We start from the raw sequence: 21,544 nt of genomic DNA on the forward strand, positions 1-21,544 counted from the left end.
ATGGCTGATGTTCCTGCTGGGGCTCCTAGGCAGCATGTCCTGTGGCTTCCAACTCCTTAGCACCTTCCTTCCTCAACCCAACTGGGGCTGCCCTGGACTTGGAAGGTGCAGACAGTGGGGTTGGGGGTGTTAATACAGGAGATAGTGGGGTGGGATGAGGGCGCTGGTGTGGCGATGATGTTTATTTTCTCAGGTTTATTTTTGTGTATGTGCTCTTTCAAATGTGGTTGATTTGTGGAAAATACTTGAAGTCAAACCGGCCCCTGCTTCTTGGGGGAGTGCAAGAGGTGTCTCGGGTGTTCTAAGATGAAATAAGGACAGTTAAACCACAGCCAACATTGCTCACTTTCAAAAGACACAACTAATGGAAAGAAAACATCCATCTGCACACACATGTTCCTGCTGTCAAACTTAGGCTATGAGTGATGGGTTCTCCTATTTTATACTAAGTTCATTCCAAGTAGCTGCTATGTGAATTGGTATCCTTTGACCAGGACTGTTGAAATACTTCTCCTTTACTCCACTTCGATGACACTGTTCTGAAGGAAACTGCACGCAGATTTGTTGTAGTACTAGGTGATCCCTGACATTTCACCAGGATCTGTGCTTTTCCATGGCATGTGATTATGAGGCTCCTACATTTGGTCTCATTTTGTCAGTGTAGGCAGGGTGACATGAGATCCTTGCCCATGAAGCAATTAGCACAGGCAGTCTGTAGACATCACAACAGTAGGATGCTTCTTCCTCACAAGGACACAGACATATGGAAGCCCACAGTTCAACTATGTAATTGGATGTCAAAGACTGAATCATCTCAGCTCCTTTAAAGGGACAAGTGAATACAGAGTCAGGTTACACAAGGCTTAATAGAGACATGCACATCAGGTAAGTGTGCTGAGGGTAGAACAGAGGAGGGCTGTTCAGAAATGTGTGCACAAAGAGCAAGTGTACCTACCCCCCCCCCACCAAGTACAGTACACAGAGGGTGCCCAGTCCCAGAACCAAATCTGTCCAATCTTTGGGGAAACAAACATCTATTGCTGAGATTGCCACCCTAGGCTTTCACAGTCTAACTTTACAGCAGTTTCTCACCATAGACATCACTCCACACATGCTTCAGCCCAGCATAACTTTCTCAGGGTAAATTATACAGTCACATCCATCTTAGGCATCATCTGTGAGCCTGGTGTAAATGCAGCTCCACTCCTCAGATAGATAGTCTAACTGTGGCCCCATCTCTGAGTTCTTGAGGTTTAGATCTAAAGGCCAAAATCTGCAGACCTGCCTTACCTCTTTCTCCACCTTAAGAAACTCTTTCAGTTTATGCCTCTACCTCCCACACCCCTCCTGGTGGCACTTCCATCATTTGGTCCATTCTCAGCAGAGCAAGGTGGAGCTGAATTGACTCGTAGAAATGCACATTTGGCCCTGCCATTACATTCTATAATTATTTCTTCAGCAAATATCCTGACAAAATAATACTTGTTTTCCATTATCTACATTTTTTTCTCTAAAATCATAAAAAATTCTAAATATCTGAGTATGGAAGAAAAGTTAGAAAATTATTATGTTCCCACAAAATATTTTCATCCACTTAAAATTATATTTATGTAGTTTACAACAAAACAGTAAATGTTTAAACTATCAAGCAAAAGAAAAAATGTAATGAAAAGCTGCAGAATACAGGGAACAGCAGTGCACTTGCGTATAGCAGCTCCCATTCTTTCCCAGTTCCCTTCACCCAGCATCATAGACATGAAGGTTCTTCTAAAATAGAGAAAGCCATGAGGACTGATAACAAAATTACACAGTGTAAGGGAGCTCAGTTAATTTGGGGTGGGGAGTGATGTGATGGTGAACTGACAATCTGTGTGCTGTGCAAGCAGGAAAGCCTGGGTCCCTGCTGGTCTGATGTTGTGGTCACAGCTCTAGCAAGCATGTGTGCAGCTACAGCTATGTGCATGTTTAGCAGAGACTCAAGAGAGCCCAAGCCAGCCAAGCACTGCTATTGGACCTTGAGGTGATTGGTATATGCAGAGGAGACATGGAAAGACTCAGAAAAAGTATAATCTGGGATTACTTATATTTTAGTCCATACAGTCTATGTGCTAATTGCCTAAAATATTCATGTGCTGCCCAATACCTACAGCAAAACCATTTGCCAGAGTTGAAGTCTTGCCCTAAGTAATTTTGGCGACCATGAAGCTATGTAGAGATGGGTGATCCCCAGAAAACTAAGCTGAAAAATAATTTAAAAAGAAAACGTCAGTGGCATGAGCAGGCACATACTGCAAGGGATATATCACAGATAAAATACAAGCAATTTCTCAGGGTACAACCAGCAATGAAAGTAACCTTTTGGGGAAAAGTCATAATCTAGAGTTGCTATAATATGTTTTCAATAAAATATTTTTCAATAAAAAAATATAGTCAGAAATAGAATCACAAAAGTGTGACTATTCTTAGGGGAAAAAAACCCTTACAATTCAATATAAACTGTCCTTCAGTGTGTGCAGATACTCTCTTTAGCAGACAAATACTTTGAAATAGGTATAAGAAATGTGTTCAATAAATACAGAAAACCATGTATAAAATACTAAAGGAAATTATGACAACAAAAATCAACAAATAGATATTCTAATGAAGGATACCAAAATTACAAAACAGAATATTTATATAAAAGAAATAAAATCTAGATTAGAAAAGTTGTAACTTGAAGTGGTATAATCATAGAGGACTTCAAGAGAATATTCCAGTTGGCAGATGAAACAATCTCAAAACAAGGAACTTTCCCAAACTGATAAAGGGCAACTATAAAATGTATAGCTGACATCATACTTAATATTGAAAGACTAAATGCTTTTCCTCAAAGACCAGGAACAAGACAGGGATGTCTGCTCATGACACTTCTGTTCAGCATGGTATTAAAGGTTACAGACAGTGAAACTAGAAAAATGTAAATATGTCTAGCAGACTGAAAAGGAAATTGGAAGTGTCTTCAACTACAGCTGACATGATCCTGCATGTAGATAATTAGAGAGAATCTACATGTACGTGAAACCAAAAGAGAAACTCAGAAACAAGTCGGCATCATCATAAAAGTACACATTCAATGTACAAAACATCAGTTGGATTTCTGTATACTAGCATGAACAATTTGAAAATGAAATTTAGGAAACAATTCCATTTACAATAGAACCAAAAAGAAGAAAACATTTAGGAATTAATTTAACACAAGAAGAGCAAATCTTGCATGTTGAAAATTACAAAACAATACAGAAAAAGATTTAAGAACTTCTAAATAAATGCAGAGATGATCCATGTTCATGGATTAGAAGCTTCAATATTGCCATGATGACAATTCTTACCAAATTGATTAAAGATTCAAAGCAGTAGGTTTTCTGGGCACAAATAAACAAACTTGCACTAAAATTAACATGAAAACCAAAAAGACCTGGAATAGACATAATAATAATATTTAAAGAGAACAAAGTTGGGGGGATGGACATGGTCACCCTGCAGAGGCAGTGGGAGGAGAGGCTCATCCAAGATTTGATTTGGATGATGAAACTGATGATGCCCCACACAGAGAAGGTGTGGAAAGCTTTATTATTGACAAATGAGGTCCTGGGGACAGCAGAAAAGCCTTTCAAGCAAGGACTGGTGGCACCTGATTTCAGAGCTTACAGAAAGATTAAGTTTCATAATTTAGCCCATGTGCTGCTGGTTTAAAGAATATAGAGTTCACAGGAAGACACCTGAGGTTACAGAAATAATATCTCATGTCTATGGTCCACCGGATTTTGATAAACGTGTTGAGTTAATTTAGTGCAAGATGAGATAGTCTTTTCAACAACTGGCTCAGCTATAAATGGATATCCCAAGGCAGAAGCATAAATTTCTTTCCTCTATACATGAAAATTAATTCATGATGGACCACAAACTTACGGTAAAGCGAACACTATAAAACCTAGTTGAAAACACAGGAGAGAATCTTTGTGATACAGGATTAAGGCAAGGAGTTCTTAGATATGACCCCAAACACATTACCCATAAAAGAATACGTTCTGATAAACTGGATTTCATCAAAACTGAAAACATGGGTTTCAAATGTCCTCATGAAGAAAATGAAAAGACTACAACCTAGGAAAAAAATGTGTGCATCTTATAAGGGACTTTTATCTAGAATGAATAAAGAATTTCCACAACTCAGTAAATCTTAACATCACTCCAAAAATAATAAAAGGGTTAAAATATATATTTCTCTGAAGAAGATATATGAGTAACTAATAAGCACAATGAAAATATTTTCATAATTTAGTCCCTAGGGACAAATGAAAAGCCCAAGGAGATACCAGTTCTCACCTGCTAAAATGTCTGTCATCCAACTGACAACCTCTAGCATGTGTCAGTGACAAGAAGGAGAAACAAGCTGTTTTTTTTTTAAATAAAGTATAATTAATATATAGTGCTATATCAGTTTCAGGTATACAATATAATAATTCAATAATTCTATGAATTAGGGTAACTCAGTGATTTTGACTCTGTATTTATGGCATCTTTCCTTGGGAAATAACTTCTTCCCTGCAGAAATCAGCAAAATCACAAAAACCAAAGCACAAAGCAAATCAAACACCCTGATCAGGTTGGACAAATAGCTCATAGGAAGCATTTTGTTGGAGAAAGGTCCACTGTAAAGCTAATAAATGGATAGCCCTTTATAAATATACAAAATGTTATTAATGAACTTCATTAGCATTCTCTACCGGTTCAAGTCTCCGCCAACACCACTTGGGTTTCTTACTGAATTTGGTATAAAATACCACTTACTTCTTCATTTCCCCAGTACCTGGTAAAGCCCTGACCTTCTCTATGCTCTGAGCCCTCTATAGGGATCATATGTACGAGTGCAAGGAGCCAATAAAGGAGAGACTGAGGGGTGATGAGTTCACAGAAGTCCAGACACGCTAACACCAGGCTCAGCACGGACACAAATCTCTAACTGAATATCACAGGAAATGATAAAATCCGTTCATGGTGCTGGAGAGGGACTCTCCAGCGGTGTGAGCACGGACTCCAGGGCTCACAGCCAGGACGGGGGGGCCCGGGAACAGCGCAGGTGGCCTGGCTCTGCTGGATGCTGGAGCCTCTGAGAGCCAGCTCCCCTTGGCGGCACCTAAAGGACACGGATAAGCTGGTCTCTGAGGGAGAACCTTCATGGACACCAGATATGAAGAGAGCCCTTCAGCTTCCTCGTCATCAGACAGGTGCCCATCACCTCCTCAAACAACCTGACCCTGTGTGGTTGCCCTCAGGTTGGTGAAACATTAAATGTCAGGTGACAGCACAGGCAGTGTTTATACAGAACATGCATGTGTATTTCCAGGACCAGGAACTGGGGGATCAGATTTCCAGGGAAATGCTGACGCCCAGCAGCAGAGCCTCGAGGGGTGGGGGACAGCCTTGCTGTGACAGCCAGTCTGGGTGCAGTACAAGTGCCCGTCACTGTCAGGGGATGAATTAGTGCCCTGGCTGCAATAGTGGTACAAGGAGCGGCACAGGGGAGCAGTGAACTGTGGGGACAGACATGGGCTGACAGGGATGCTAGGCCATTTATATACACGTAAATGTGCGCTATTCACGGGCAAATCTCTACAGTTTTCACAGGTACAGAGGACACCAAACATAACACAACCCTCTCATCTGAGGCTGGGGACAAAGGAAATCAGCAAGGAGAAGCCATTTACCTAAAATTACCAAGGAAATCAGCAAGGAAGAGTCATTTACCTAAAATTGGTTTCCTACATTGTATTTCTTTCCAGGCTCTTCCAGACACCACTTCCCTGGGCTCCACCCCAGAGGACTGACTGTCCCTGTAGGACCTGCCTGCAGCGCCCAGCAGAGGGGGCCGGAAGACAGAGGAAAGAGCCAGCCAACTACTGCAGCTTTTTACCCAGAATCTCAGTACTGAAGACAGGACCATAATTCGCATTCAAAGCAACAGCCCAGTGAGGATAGAAATTAATCCCTGAATCACAAACATCCACGCAGGTTACGTAGGGCACAGGCCTCAGAGCCTGGCCGACTGGAGGTTCTCCATGTGTCTTTCCTAGCTGGGCAATCTCAGGTGGGTGACTGCACCTCCCTAAGCCTCTGTCTCATCTACAGAATGGGATGAATGACACCTGCTTGAGGCTTGCAGGGAGGGAATCGGTGTGTACAGCGTGTGACACTCAATAGAGTGCATTTGTTATTATTTAATGGGTCAATGATTACTGTTACGACTTTTGAAAAAAATTAGCCTCACAAAAGGAAGCAACTGCTAATTCACAAAGGCTAGAAGAGTCTCTCTATGTTCTGAGTTCAGCACCGTTACCTGAATGACAGCTCCTCAAGAATAGCTTCTGCTCCTTGTTCCTGGCATGTGAGAGAGATTCCTGAGTTCAGCAACCTGTCTGAAACTTTCCTCACTGCCCTCATTATCTTTAGGTGTTAAAAGAAATTCTCTCCCCCTACCCCCACACACAATTTCATAGTTTATGTACAACTACAGCATAATATTTTACACTTGTTTTCCCATGAAATCTGGCAACCCTATGTGAGGCTGCCTTTTTCCTTGAGGAGCAAAAGATATTATCTAGCAAATTAATTTCCTATGACCACATACACTTACACACACTCAGACACATTTCCACATATCTTTGGAGGAGAATCAAATGTGGACCAACACAACTGATCCTAATTTCTTCTAATAAAGCCCATTTAAAAATGATCAGATTTGTTACACTATATTAAAAAGTCCAATGTGAGGCATGTTTAGCCTGTCATCCTCTGTTCCTACAGAATACTAATGTGTATCACAGAATTTTCTTATTTTCAAGGATTCCAAATAAGTTTCTGTTCGAAGAAGAGCATGGCCCCATACCTGACATGTGGTCTGCATGTAGTGACTGAATTTGAAATGCCACATCCATTCAATGAGAGGTGCCCGCAGTAAAGAGGATGGAGTGGGGGTTCTAATCCTATTGCAGCAGCTCATGGTTTCATCTTTAAGTGTCTAAGTTTCTGTGGTTCCATAAGGAAGTGTGAATATGAGGATATTGCCTACAAACTGATTTTAAAATAGGGTTACCAGCTATTGCACTACTGGGTGCTTACCCCAAAGATACTGATGTAGTGACACATCAGGACACCTGCACGCCAATGTTCATAGCAGCAATGTCCACAGTAGCCAAACGGTGGAAGGAGGCCGGATATCCTTTGACAATGGATGGATAAAGAAGATGTGGTCTATATATACAGTGGAATATTGCACAGCCATCAGAAAAGACCATTTGCTTCAACGTGGATGGAACTGGAGAGTATTATGCTGAGTGAAATAAGTCAATAGGAGAAGGACAATCTTCATATGGTCTCACTCATATGTGGAATATAAGAAATAGTGAAAGAGGTTATACGGGAAAGGAGGGAAACTGAGTGGGGAAAAATTAGAGGGGGAGACAAACCATGAGAGACTCATAACTATGGAAAAAAACAAAGGGTTACAGAAGGGGAGGTGGGTGGGCAGATGGGGTAACTACGTGATGGGCACTGAGGAGGGTACTTGATGGATTGAGCACTGAGTGTTATACTATATGCTAGCAAACTGAATTTAAGTTAAAAAAATGGGATTACTAATCTAACAAATGAGAAATATTTTTAAGAAAAAGTATGTATTCAACACAAAATGTTACAAACATGTAAATTGAGGATGAAAGAAATGATATTTTATCTACAATCCTCTCATCAAATTATACAAATGACTTTCCCATTTCGGGTTTTCTGGGCTTGTCTAGTTCTTTAAGCATTGACATCACATGTACATCCAATTTATTCCCTGTGACCTGGTGAAGAAGTCAAACTGGATTAGATCTCAGACTCTCCCATGGTCACAAGGGAGCTGTCCCAGGTCAGGGAGAGCAGGCCAGCCTCTCAGAGTTTAAATGAAAAGGTTGAAGCTTCATCACCTGGCTCTTTGCACCGGGTCAGCCTGTCCACACCTGCTCTGACCCACCTGCCTCTCCCCTGGGGCTGAGGTCTGGGACCATCAGAGCAGCTGCATTCATGGCCACAGCAGGATGACCTGGGAGGCCAGGAAGTACTGCTCCCTCAAGAGCCACCTGATTTCTCTCTTCCTGGGAACCAGGGGGGCTTGCGCAGATACCCCCCAAACATCTTATGAGGCTACTATTGTGTCGCATTCTAATGGTTTTTCCTAAAACTTTTTTTTAAAGATTTTATTTATTTGTTTATTCATGAGAGAGACAGAGAGAGAGGCAGAGATATAGGCAGAGGGAGAAGCAGGCTCCCTGTGAGAAGCCTGATCCAAGAACTGATCCCAACCTGAGTGGGAGGTTGGGCTCACAACCTGAGTGGAAGGCAGATATTCAACCACTGAGCAACCAGGGGCCCCTCCTAATACTTCTTTAAAAAGGTACATGTTTTAACAAATATGATCTTTTAGAGCCATGTAGAGTAGAACACAGCTGCACCACAGCAGGAAGAGAAGTAGACAGGAAAACAATTGTCATCTGTTGAAATGCATTCCCAGGCCCAGCATGGACCTTCTATACTCTGGGGTGCCAAGTCAGCAAACGAAAACTTAGGGAACTATCCCATCCCTATAAATGCTGCCTTTTTTTTTAAGATATTTATTTATTTATTTATTTATTTATTCATTCATTCATTCATTCATTCATTCATGAGAGACACACACGCAGAGAGAGACAGAGAGAGAGAGAGACAGAGAGAGAGAGAATGGCAGAGAGAGAGAGAGAGGCAGAGACACAGGCAGAGGGAAAAGCAGGCCCCATGCAGGGAGCCCGACGTGGGACTTGATCCCAGGTCTCCAGGATCAGACCCTGGGCTGAAGGCGGTGCTAAACTGCTGAGCCACCTGGGCTGCCCTAAATGCTGCCCTTGACCAGAAACACAGTCTATCCCAGCTAATCAGGTCCAAACACCAAATATGTGTAATGATTCCCCTGTTGTACATAAGACCAGATACACAAGAGCCAATAAATTTAAGCTAAATACTATCTCCATACAGCTGCCTGACCTGCCAGCCTTGTGAGGAAATCCCTGACCTCCCAGCTCATCCTACTTGTTCCCTCTGGGCTGCTTCTAATGTTCATAATACTACCATTTGCCTTGCATCTCTGGAGCAGAGTGCTCCATTGCGCTTGTGGCCTTGAACTGCCCATTCCATGGATTGTTTCCTTTGGATACAGCACACCACACTCTACAGACTAAATTGTTTCACTATCTTGTTTGACACACCTAGGAGAATATTTGGGTGGAGGTATGGGACAGACTTCAATACACACTAAGGTGTTCATGGCCAACAGGTGTTGAGCCTTTAATGTCATCAGTGTTTAGAAACAAATGGTAACAACAATGAGAGAAACAGCATATTGAGTACTGACAATAAGAAATATAATTTATTTCCTTAAAAGAAGACAAATGTGGTGAATTTTCTTCCTGAAAATAAGATAAACTAATTGGTGAAAATCTAGAAAAGGAAGAAAGTAGGAACAAAAGAGTTCACTATATTTCTCATCACCCACATTGCTCACCTTTGATACTGAGATTCTTTCTACATGTCCTATTGCTGTGCAGATTTAACCCCCATTGTCACTCTGTTTCCTACTTAACATTTTAGTCCAGCTGCCCTAGATACCTGCTTAGGGCCTGAATAATGAGCCTGGAATATTCTTTTAGCACAGTTTTCTAGTCACCACCTCACCTGCTCAGCAAAACCTCAAAGCATTTGGGGACACATGAGCTTTCAATCTTGGTTATAGCTCAGCATATCTGCCTTTCAGTTTTTACCAAGAGGAGGAGCTCAGGAGCTGGGTCTGGTACTGAGCACTGAAGGGCCCAAGCCTCCCTGGCCTAGCCAAGTCCCTTCTGGGCCACCCCCACTACCATCTCCTTCCAGGCTGACAGGTTATCATTAACATAACTGATTGCCAAAACTACACCAAGGAGTCCCTCCTATACTTGGAATAAGAGAAATGGAACCTTCATTTCAAATGGAAGACAATGCTACCTTGACTTCTCAAAGCTTCATTTCAGATGCATTCCTCAGCTGACCCTTCCTGAGGCCCTGCCTTATCATACATATCTGAAGACCTGACCCTGGAACTGCAGCACCTGGTCCTACCCAAAGCCTGCACTACACCTTGGCCCAATGCAGTTTTCTTCCTTTGGCCACATACCCCCCCCCCCACACACACACACACAAACATCCCTGATTTTCCAAATTATATATAATATTCCCTATAACTCTACACTATGAGGACTCCTGAAATCATCTCCTGCAACCAATCCAGAACCCCACCACTTCTTGAGCATTTTCTATGCATCTGGGACAAACTACATGCTTTGCTCTCCTTCCCTGTTCACACTGCATGCAACCTAATGAGGTCCGTTTTGACAAAGGAGGAAAAGGAGTAGAAACAGCTTGCCCAAGACTACACAGCTATCATGTTATGTTAGGACATTTAAATCATCCAGTGAGATCTCTGGAGAAATACTCCAATGCTAGCTCAAGGAACCTGCTGCCTTTTCAGCAGAGAGCTCTGCACTTGTGCCTGCCTCCCAAGCGAGCTGCACACACATTCCCCTTGTTAGTAACAAGTGGCCATTTGAGGCTTGAGTGTCATCTCCAGCCAGACCTGGGAACATCCTCACCCAATACCCTGTAGACATGCAGTCTTGGAAAGGTTTACTTAAATGATCAACCAGGCTTTCTCCATTTCTAAAGTGAGGGAAGTAGCATTCATCCCAAGGGTGAATTCATCCCAAGGGATCATTCCAGGATTTGATCAAACAATGAGCAGCAATCAATTAGTGTGGTGCTCAGATGTAGTGGATGTCCAATCAAGGATTGCTGTTCTCACTGGTGCTGCCATGCACCAATGTTGCTCAGTGTTTCTCAGCACCCTGCGCACTATGTTCCCACCCCCATTGTGGTCAGATCTGTCCCTGCCCTCTGGCACCTCCTTACGGCCTCTCTCTCACCAGTACTTTCAGGTGCCTCGTGGAAGCAGAGGCTCAGAACTTAACTGGCTCTCTGTCACGCACCAAGGTAGTCTCCTGCCAACAGATACAGCCACGAGGTCCCTCTGGGCTTCTTTCCACCAGGCAGGAAGCTGAACCATGCTGAGTCCCCTTGCTGTCCTGTGTGCCCTCCTGTTTCCCGGTAAGTCCTGACTCCCTCCACAGTGCAGGGTATGGGGGACCCCCTGAAGTTCCTGACCATCCCTGTCTCACTGTTGTCTCACTATCCCTCTCTCAGGTGGCGGAGCAGGACTCAAGCTTGAGCAGACTCCTGTGGTCGTGGTGCACTTGGGCACCTCGGCCACCCTACCGTGCACAGTGGATAGCTCAGTCAACTACATCCACTGGTACTTCCACAGGGAGGGTATTGCCCCTAAGAGACTCCTTTACATATACACATACAGCTCATCTGTGCAGAGGGATGCATCTGTGAACATGGGCAAAGTCAATGCCAAGATGGACAAGAACAATTACAGCTGTAAACTGTTGGTGCAGAAGCTGGAGAAGAGCGACGAAGGCGTGTACTACTGCGCTGCCTGGGAAGAGCACAGCCACTCCTGCTGCCCTGGCCCCTGCACAAATAGGTCTCCATCTCCCAGGGCGATTCATGCCTGGCAACTTCCTCTGGCTCTAGGTGTCTGAGGTTGTCCTGGGGACAGTCCTCAGCACCCTGTCTTCTGGTGGGTGTCTCCTCCTTGGGTTCACTCTACATAACCCTGGAAGTTAAGCACCCCTGATGCTCAGGTTGGCTCAGACCCAGGGAGCTGTCCAGCCTGGAGGGACTTTTCTAAAGATTGTGAGGGTAGTGTTTCTGAGGCATTTGGAGCAGAATCTGTGCTACTCAATGTAGTAGCCACTAGCCACTTGGCACAAGTGGGTGTTGAACACTTGAAATGTAGATAGTGCACTAGTCCAAGCTGAGATGGCTGCTTGTGTAACATACAAGTCCTATTCTGGAGTCTAAAAAAATGAAATATCTTCTTAGTAATTTCTATATTGATTAGATGTCAAAATACTATTTTGGATATCTCACAGTAAATAAAAGCAATCCTAGAATCTTATTTGATTCTTTAGCTTTTTAAAATGCAGCAGTATGAAAATATTTGTGTCTCCAATTGTGATTCTTATTTATTTCTACTTAACAGAGCTGTGACAGACTGGGGATTAAAGAATCTGACCACCTCCATGAAGAATATGGTAATAAAACATGGTGCAAATCATTTCAAGAGTGAAGGACACTCTGGAGATCTACCACAAAATGTTCAAAAGCTGAGACTGGGAGTCACCTCCTGATTCCAGTTTCTATGTTGCTGCCCCGCCCCCTGCTAGTTACTTGCAGTGGAGAGTCAGGGAGCAGAGGCTCAGGAAGCTGAGGGCTAACTTCTCAGCACCCTCGTGCACTGGCATGTCTGGGGCTCAGCTCCTGTCGGGGGGACATGATCCTCATGCAGGTGGATCCATCAGCCCTAAAGGAGACCTGGAATCCTCCACCTTCTGCTTCTGCTTAAATGCTACTGTATATGGGACTTGGAGATCAGATTCCCTAGACCTCTGTTCTCTCCTCTGTAAAATGAAGTACTTTAGCAGACAGAAATGTGGCTGATTTTTGTGTTAAACAAAAATTTTACCAATAAGATATCACTATGTTTACTAACTTCTTATAAAGGTAGTTAAATTTTTGCCAAAAAAAAAAGAAAGAATACAAAAGAAAAGAAGAGGTATATCACTGATTCTCTAGCTCCAAAGAGGAAAATTCCTATGGCTGTTGTGGGGAAGAAGAAAAAGGTCTCTGAGGAGGTCTAAGCTGAAATGAATGTATTTTCAATTGAAAATTCAAATTATATGTAAAACGTAATTGCATTGGTGAAAACGATTACTGGAAGGAAAGTCTACATCATCTGAAGGAAATTGGTCCCTCAGATTCACTAACTCCTCATCTATCTCTCTGAACTTCTGCTTTTTTGGTGAAAGATTTATATTTAAGATAGGCATGAAAGAGCCAAACCAACAACCCAACACTCTACTGAAGGCCTGGGTCAAGGCCAAGCCCTCTAGCATGTATAGAAAGAGATGAGGGTGGATGGGCAGAAATTTACCTTTGTTCTGTTCTGGGGATGTTCTTTCATTTATCTTCCCCATTTCCTATATAACTGACCCCTTTCCTTCTAAGTGCCTGACTTCATAGGGGAGTGAATCTGAGACGTGACTATTACAGTTTATTTAGAGAGAAAGTAGCCAAATATGAAGACACTGTCATGAGAAGTCATCCAAAATCAATGCAAATCTTAGTTTTTAACATGGCTCCATAGTACCTTTGAGTTACATCCTGAGAGGACAATGGCCTAGTGCATGGAGCAAACAACACCTAAGTGGAGGGTAAAACAAATCAGTATTTGGAGTTACTTCCTCCCACTGCCTTTCTCCTCGTGGATAAGGTGAACCTCACCAAAGACCCCTAGGGCACACACAACCCTACTGTCCTAAGGAAATGTCTGCTAATTAAATGATTGTTTAAATGGCTGATGCATAAAAACACTAAAAACATATTCTATTTTTTAAAAGATTTTTTTTTACTTTCATTTTTTTTATTGGTGTTCAATTGACTAACATACAGAATAACACCCAGTGCCCGTCACCCATTCACTCCCACCCCCCGCCCTCCTCCCCTTCTACCGCCCCTAGTTCGTTTCCCAGAGTTAGCAGTCTTTATGTTCTGTCTCCCTTTCTGATATTTCCCACACATTTCTTCTCCCTTCCCTTATTTTCCCTTTCACTATTATTTATATTCCCCAAATGAATGAGAACATATAATGTTTGTCCTTCTCCGACTGACTTACTTCACTCAGCATAATACCCTCCAGTTCCATCCACGTTGAAGCAAATGGTGGGTATTTGTCATTTCTAATAGCTGAGTAATATTCCATTGTATACATAAACCACATCTTCTTTATCCATTCATCTTTCGTTGGTGTCCAACGAAAGATGAATGGATATAGAAGATGTGGTTTATGTATACAATGGAATATTTTTTAAAAGATTTTAATTAGTTATTAATGAGAGACACAGGGAGAAGGGCAGAGACATAGATAGAGGGAGAAGCAGGCTTCCTGTGGGGAGCCTGATGTCAGGCTGGATCTCAGGACCCCAGGATCATAACCTGCACCAAAAGTAGATGCTTAACCCCTAACCCACCAAGATGCCCCTAAAGGCATCATCCCAGAATGCACAGCAATGATTCCAGAGGCAGACCTACTAATGTCTATTGAAGTGAGATTTATATTTTTACTATTAGAGAAGGGTTCACATTACCTCATGGGTAGGGGATTTTGTATAGATGGATACTTGAAATACTCTGATGGTTTGGGCTCCACTCATTTATTTCACTCCTGAGGTGGGTGAAACAGTGATTTTTGACTTATAGAAGCAGCATTATATTATGAAAATAATGCTGAGCAGGACTAAGAATGTATTTAAAAAATAATTGTTTCATAGTTATCCATTACCAACTGATCACACACATGCTAGTACTGTGGAAAAAGTCATGTCTGTTACCTCAGAGTCACCTTCTAAAAATCACAAATCTAAAAATTTCTTGGCAAACTTGAAAATCCATGTTGACTGTTTTGTGTTGGGAGCTCTTTATGTTCCATGCCCAGAATGGGTACAGGGACACAGTCTTGTACAGAGGAAAGGGCACAACTGGGCGAGGTCACTTCTAAACATTGGGATCAGGAGTCCTTTAACTATGTCACTTCCATACCCTTATTGTCTCATAGAAAACCTGTATGGCTTTTGAATTATATTTTAAAATTTATTTCTAAAAAAATCCACATGTCTTAACATTAGAGTTCTTGATTATTAATGAGCACTTAGATACAATATATTAAATCTGATGTTTAGAAATGTGTGTAATAATCTCTCTCTTGACCACTACTTTTCCCCTCTTCACAATCTTAGCTTCATTTACAAAACAAAAATGTAGTTTTCTCTGCTGATTCTCACGGACTCCATCAGCCAAGTTAGAGACAAAGTTCATGCTTGGAGAGCTGAGAGGACCTTCTTGGGCTGCTTATGTCTTTCCCCTGTGTAGGATAAGTGTCAGGTACTACAAATAGTCCTCTTATTAAGATTACTGTAAATTCTTTACAGGGTTCTTTACATCTCCTTCATCTAGATGCAGAGACAGGAATGAGATCATATCAAGCAGAATTGCATGTAAACACTGTTATGTTCAACATACAACAAACATACAACAAACAACAAAGTTGTTTCACTTCCAATTTCTGAAAACATGATCTGCTCAGTGAAGGTTGCTAGATGTTCAGCCTCAAATATTCATCTGGAAACTGAGAAGAAGATAGACTTTCAAGCAGGATGTTGCATTTTTCCTTGCCTTGGAGACACGGATTTCTCCTCCAGGGAAGAACAAGCATGGATATGGAGGGACACAAAGACTGGATTCTGGGAAAACTTCTGTTTCCTCCTCAGGATCAATGCTCCACTTTTCTCCCCATTGCTCTTTGCCCCAGGAACCTAACTCCTGTGGATTACAGTAATGGGAATCTCTGCTCTTATTTCCAATGGAAAGTTGGTCCATGGAAATTAAAATTCAAGTAATCATCATCATGTCACCTACCGAAGCATTTCTTCGTGGGCACTAGATTTCCAAGCCTATGGGTCCAGGGCCCTGGAATAAAGAAACGAATTTCTCCAGTGGATAGAGTGGTATAAAGGGCCTCTCTCACTTGCACTTCTGGGTTCCTGAGCAAAAGCCTCTGGGTATGGGGCAGATGGCACTGTATGTTGGCCCTGGGAGGATGCAGACCTCCTTCAGGGAGAGAACCCTACATTCATGCTGCTCCTACTTCCCAGTTTCTTGCTGATGCTTCCATTGGCTGCTTCCAAACAGCAACCGGAGAATAAAAACCATCTGTGCACTCCAAGAGGGTCCACCTCCTAATGCCTAGGGGAAAGTAAGAGAGGTAGACTCTCTATCTGGAGGAGCAAAAGTATGCAATTAAGCAGTCAAATAAGTGGATTGCATTTGCCCCTAAAGTAGTAAAGCAAGTTGAAAAGTTGGGAGATTTATTATTATTTTTTCCATTGGAGTTCAATTTGCAAACATATAGCATATCACCCAGTGCTCATCCCGTCAAGTTCCCCTCTGAGTTGGGAGATTTTATCTAGTTCCTTTCACTTTACTTTCCACAAAGCCACCAAGTTCCCATACCTAACAGAACAGGATGTTCCCTATTCCTTCAGTAACAAAACAGGAATGGGACAAGAATTGAGAGATTATCAGTAACTTTGTACTTTTCTAGTTGATACACTTAGTAGGAAAAAAATGCAGATTATTTCTAATGCTTTTGTTTTTCAGTTAAGTCAGGGATTCTGAGGTATTTGTTGAGTTATTTCTACGTCACCAAAGTAGAATAAAATAATGAGATCTCTGTGGAGATAAATGATGATAGTGCTTTATGAACCAGTATTATGATGAATCCAATTCTGTGTTCTTCATGTTCTTTAATGCAATACACAAGGGTACAGTATTATGACATTCCAACTCTTTTTTTAAAGATTTATTTATCTATTTATTCGTGATAGACAGACAGAGAGAGAGAGAGAGAGAGGCAGAGACACAGGAGGAGGGAGAAGCAGGCTCCATGCAGGGATCCCGACGTGGGACTCGATCCCAGGACTCCAGGATCGCGCCCTGGGCCAAAAGCAGGCGCTAAACAGCTGTGCCACCCAGGGATTCCCGATATTCCAACTCTTAATAAAGGAGACCACAGAAATGCCTGCAACTTTCATAAGGTCAATTAAAATCCAGGATGTCACATTTGTTAGAATTGATCTATCTTTTCAGTCCTTCCTTCACAGAGACAGTTGCTGTTCATGGTGAGCTGATCATGGGGATTTTTATCTTCATCTTTATCCTTTTTCTCTAATTGTCTTCAAATAAGACCTATCCACTTGTCCTGCTTAGCAGCCCTGTGACATTCCTTCAGTCCCTGATCACTCCTCTGTACCTCACTCTCCTGATCTAGTAAGTGAAAAGTGAGAATGGGGAAAATTAACAAGGCAGGAAACCACAAATGTTGGAGAGGATGCGGAGAAAAGGGAACCCTCTTACACTGTTGGTGGGAATGTGAACTGGTGCAGCCACTCTGGAAAACTGTGTGGAGGGTCCTCAAACAGTTAAAAATATACCTGCCCTACGACCCAGCAATTGCACTGCTGGGGATTTACCCCAAAGATACAGATGCAATGAAACGCAGGGACACCTGCACCCCAATGTTTATAGCAGCAATGGCCACGATAGCCAAACTGTGGAAGGAGCCTCGGTGTCCAACGAAAGATGAATGGATAAAGAAGATGTGGTTTATGTATACAATGGAATATTACTCAGCTATTAGAAATGACAAATACTCACCATTTGCTTCCACGTGGATGGAACTGGAGGGTATTTTTTTTTTTTGGTAATATTAGGATTGTTTTATTTGGCGAATAAAAACAACTGACAGAAATTTAAGTATTATCAGTGATCTATTAAAGTTGCTACTGGTGAACGTTTTTCAGGGAATAACCACATTATTTCTGGTTATTTAGCAGAGGCATTTAGTGTTTCCTAAAGCAGTTACTGCTTTCTAAAAAGAATTTCAAACTTTTGTCCCAAAAGTAGGACCAGAATTTTTAACTCTTCATATTTTTACTGAACTTCCAGTTCTGCTTTCCTTCTCAACCTAATGTTTCATGTTTAGAGGTTACAAACAGCCCAGAATTTATTTTTTTGATGTTTTTTGAAGAATTTATTTTAAATTCAATTAATTAACATATAGTGTATTACTAGTTTCAGAGGTAGAATTTAAGAGGTGTTGGATATAACACCCAGTGCTCATGACATCACCTGCCCTCCTTCATGCCCATCCCCCAGCTACCCTATTTCCCCAACCTCCTCCTATCCTGTGACCCTATTTGTTTCCTATGATTGAGTACCTTTTTTCCTCCCTCTCTGTTTTCATCTTCTTTAGTTTTCCTTCCCTTCCCAGATGTCCATCTGTTTTGCTTAATTCCACATAGGAGTGAAACCATATGGTAATTTTCTTTCCTGACTTATTTCAATTAACATGATACCCTCTAGTTCTATCCCAGTCTTTGCAAATGGCAAGATCTATCTATCTATCTATCTATCTATCTATCTATCTATCTATCTATCTATCTATCTACCTACCTATCTATAGATCTCACATATTCCTTATTCATTCATCTGTCCAAGGACATCATGGCTCCTCCCACAGTTTAACAGCCCAGAATTTAAATGTTTTAATCTTGCTAGTGTCCGCTTTGTAACATACCTCATGTTTGGAAAACCAGACTCTTGACCATACTTTAATTCAACATCTTTTTCATTTCTGCAGAACTACTTTTCTTATTCAGGAAAAAGACATGTGGGTGGACCTCAATTAGATAGCTTCAACAATTCTCAAGGCAATGGGCTTTCACAATAGCATTCACTATACCTGTCATCAAATACTGGCACTTATTTGTCTTGCAATGAGAGAATTGCCCTTTATTCTTAACAAGCAGGCAACTGGATCAGAGAGATCAGATTACTCAGGCGAAAAAACAAAGACAAATACATAATGAGATAAACCTGTGTAGTAACTGCCTGGAAGCTTGCCATCTATTTTCCTCTCCATATCTCAAGCTTCAGAAAGACCAGGACTTTGTTTCATTCATCCTAATACTTGGCACTTTTACAGGTGCTCACTTTGTAATTTCTGAATGAGTGATACAGGCTATGTGTTTTTACTTTATAGTGAAGGTTAATGAGTTAACTCATATAAAAAACTTAGAACAGTGTCTGATACTAAGCACTTAATTACAAAACAAGGTAACATTTAGAATAAAGATTAGAAAAGACTTCAGAAGTTTGCCTTAAACTGATCCTTAAAAAATAAGCTAGGCTGGCAATAAGGATAAGAGCATAGAAAAGTTCTACAGTGCACTATATGCTAAAATGAATTAATTCCAAATGACATGTATTATTTTATACAGAGAATGATGCTTATTTTAAGTCTAAGGTTATAAGATTAAAGGGATATAATCAAAGCTTGTCCACTAAATTGAAAGTACCTCCAGATTTATTCAAGTTTGTATCTTTAGGCCTTGGTAGGCACAAGATATTATTTGCTATACTGAATCCATTCTATTGTATGTGTTAATACCACACCAATATAAACATATTTTAAGACAAATTTTAAACATACATATTTAACTTTATTTCACCATGATTTATTTTTTTTTCTTTTTTTTTAATTTATTTTTTTATTGGTGTTCAATTTACTAACATACAGAATAACACCCAGTGCCCGTCACCCATTCACTCCCACCCCCCGCCCTCCTCCCCTTCTACCACCCCTAGTTCGTTTCCCAGAGTTAGCAGTCTTTATGTTCTGTCTCCCTTTCTGATATTTCCCACACATTTCTTCTCCCTTCCCTTATTTTCCCTTTCACTATTATTTATATTCCCCAAATGAATGAGAACATATAATGTTTGTCCTTCTCTGACTGACTTACTTCACTCAGCATAATACGCTCCAGTTCCATCCACGTTGAAGCAAATGGTGGGTATTTGTCATTTCTAATAGCTGAGTAATATTCCATTGTATACATAAACCACATCTTCTTTATCCATTCATCTTTCGTTGGACACCGAGGCTCCTTCCACAGTTTGGCTATCGTGGCCATTGCTGCTAGAAACATCGGGGTGCAGGTGTCCCGGCGTTTCATTGCATTTGTATCTTTGGGGTAAATCCCCAACAGTGCAATTGCTGGGTCGTAGGGCAGGTCTATTTTTAACTGTTTGAGGAACCTCCACACAGTTTTCCAGAGTGGCTGCACCAGTTCACATTCCCACCAACAGTGTAAGAGGGTTCCCTTTTCTCCGCATCCTCTCCAACATTTGTTGTTTCCTGCCTTGTTAATTTTCCCCATTCTCACTGGTGTGAGGTGGTATCTCATTGTAGTTTTCATTTGTATTTCCCTGATGGCAAGTGATGCAGAGCATTTTCTCATATGCATGTTGGCCATGTCTATGTCTTCCTCTGTGAGATTTCTCTTCATGTCTTTTGCCCATTTCATGATTGGATTGTTTGTTTCTTTGGTGTTGAGTTTAATAAGTTCTTTATAGATCTTGGAAACTAGCCCTTTACCTGATACGTCATTTGCAAATATCTTCTCCCATTCTGTAGGTTGTCTTTGAGTTTTGTTGACTGTATCCTTTGCTGTGCAAAAGCTTCTTATCTTGATGAAGTCCCAATAGTTCATTTTTGCTTTTGTTTCTTTTGCCTTCGTGGATGTATCTTGCAAGAAGTTACTATGGCCGAGTTCAAAAAGGGTGTTGCCTGTGTTCTTCTCTAGGATTTTGATGGAATCTTGTCTCACATTTAGATCTTTCATCCATTTTGAGTTTATCTTTGTGTATGGTGAAAGAGAGTGGTCTAGTTTCATTCTTCTGCATGTGGATGTCCAATTTTCCCAGCACCATTTATTGAAGAGACTGTCTTTCTTCCAATGGATAGTCTTTCCTCCTTTATCGAATATTAGTTGACCATGAAGTTCAGGGTCCACTTCTGGATTCTCTATTCTGTTCCACTGATCTATGTGTCTGTTTTTGTGCCAGTACCACACTGTCTTGATGACCACAGCTTTGTAGTACAACCTGAAATCTGGCATTGTGATGCCCCCAGATATGGTTTTCTTTTTTAAAATTCCCCTGGCTATTCGGGGTCTTTTCTGATTCCACACAAATCTTAAAATAATTTGTTCTAACTCTCTGAAGAAAGTCCATGGTATTTTGATAGGGATTGCATTAAACGTGTATATTGCCCTGGGTAACATTGACATTTTCACAATATTAATTCTGCCAATCCATGAGCATGGAATATTTTTCCATCTCTTTGTGTCTTCCTCAATTTCTTTCAGAAGTGTTCTATAGTTTTGAGGGTATAGATCCTTTACATCTTTGGTTAGGTTTATTCCTAGGTATCTTATGCTTTTGGGTGCAATTGTGAATGGGATTGACTCCTTAATTTCTCTTTCTTCAGTCTCATTGTTAGTGTATAGAAATGCCACTGACTTCTGGGCATTGATTTTGTATCCTGCCACGCTACCGAATTGCTGTATGAGTTCTAGCAATCTTGGGGTGGAGACTTTTGGGTTTTCTATATAGAGTATCATGTCATCGGCGAAGAGGGAGAGTTTGACTTCTTCTTTGCCAATTTGAATGCCTTTAATGTCTTTTTGTTGTCTGATTGCTGAGGCTAGGACTTCCAGTACTATGTTGAACAGCAGTGGTGAGAGTGGACATCCCTGTCTTGTTCCTGATCTTAGGGGAAAGGCTCCCAGTGCTTCCCCATTGAGAATGATATTTGCTGTGG

The 21,544-nt window shown here is 41.4% G+C and overlaps 1 gene segment (V, D, J or C); it reads left to right on the top strand.

Annotated features, from left to right (window-relative positions):
* The first annotated feature begins 11,040 nt into the window (after positions 1-11,040).
* Positions 11,041-12,749, top strand: LOC100856335. The segment is given in 3 exon segments: positions 11,041-11,244; positions 11,341-11,782; positions 12,248-12,749. Coding segments are annotated over 2 exon segments (447 nt in total).
* Positions 12,750-21,544: the final 8,795 nt, after the last annotated feature.

The sequence above is a fragment of the Canis lupus genome, chromosome 18 (assembly GCF_011100685.1).
Source record: "Canis lupus familiaris isolate Mischka breed German Shepherd chromosome 18, alternate assembly UU_Cfam_GSD_1.0, whole genome shotgun sequence".
Taxonomy (NCBI): Eukaryota; Metazoa; Chordata; class Mammalia; order Carnivora; family Canidae; genus Canis; species Canis lupus.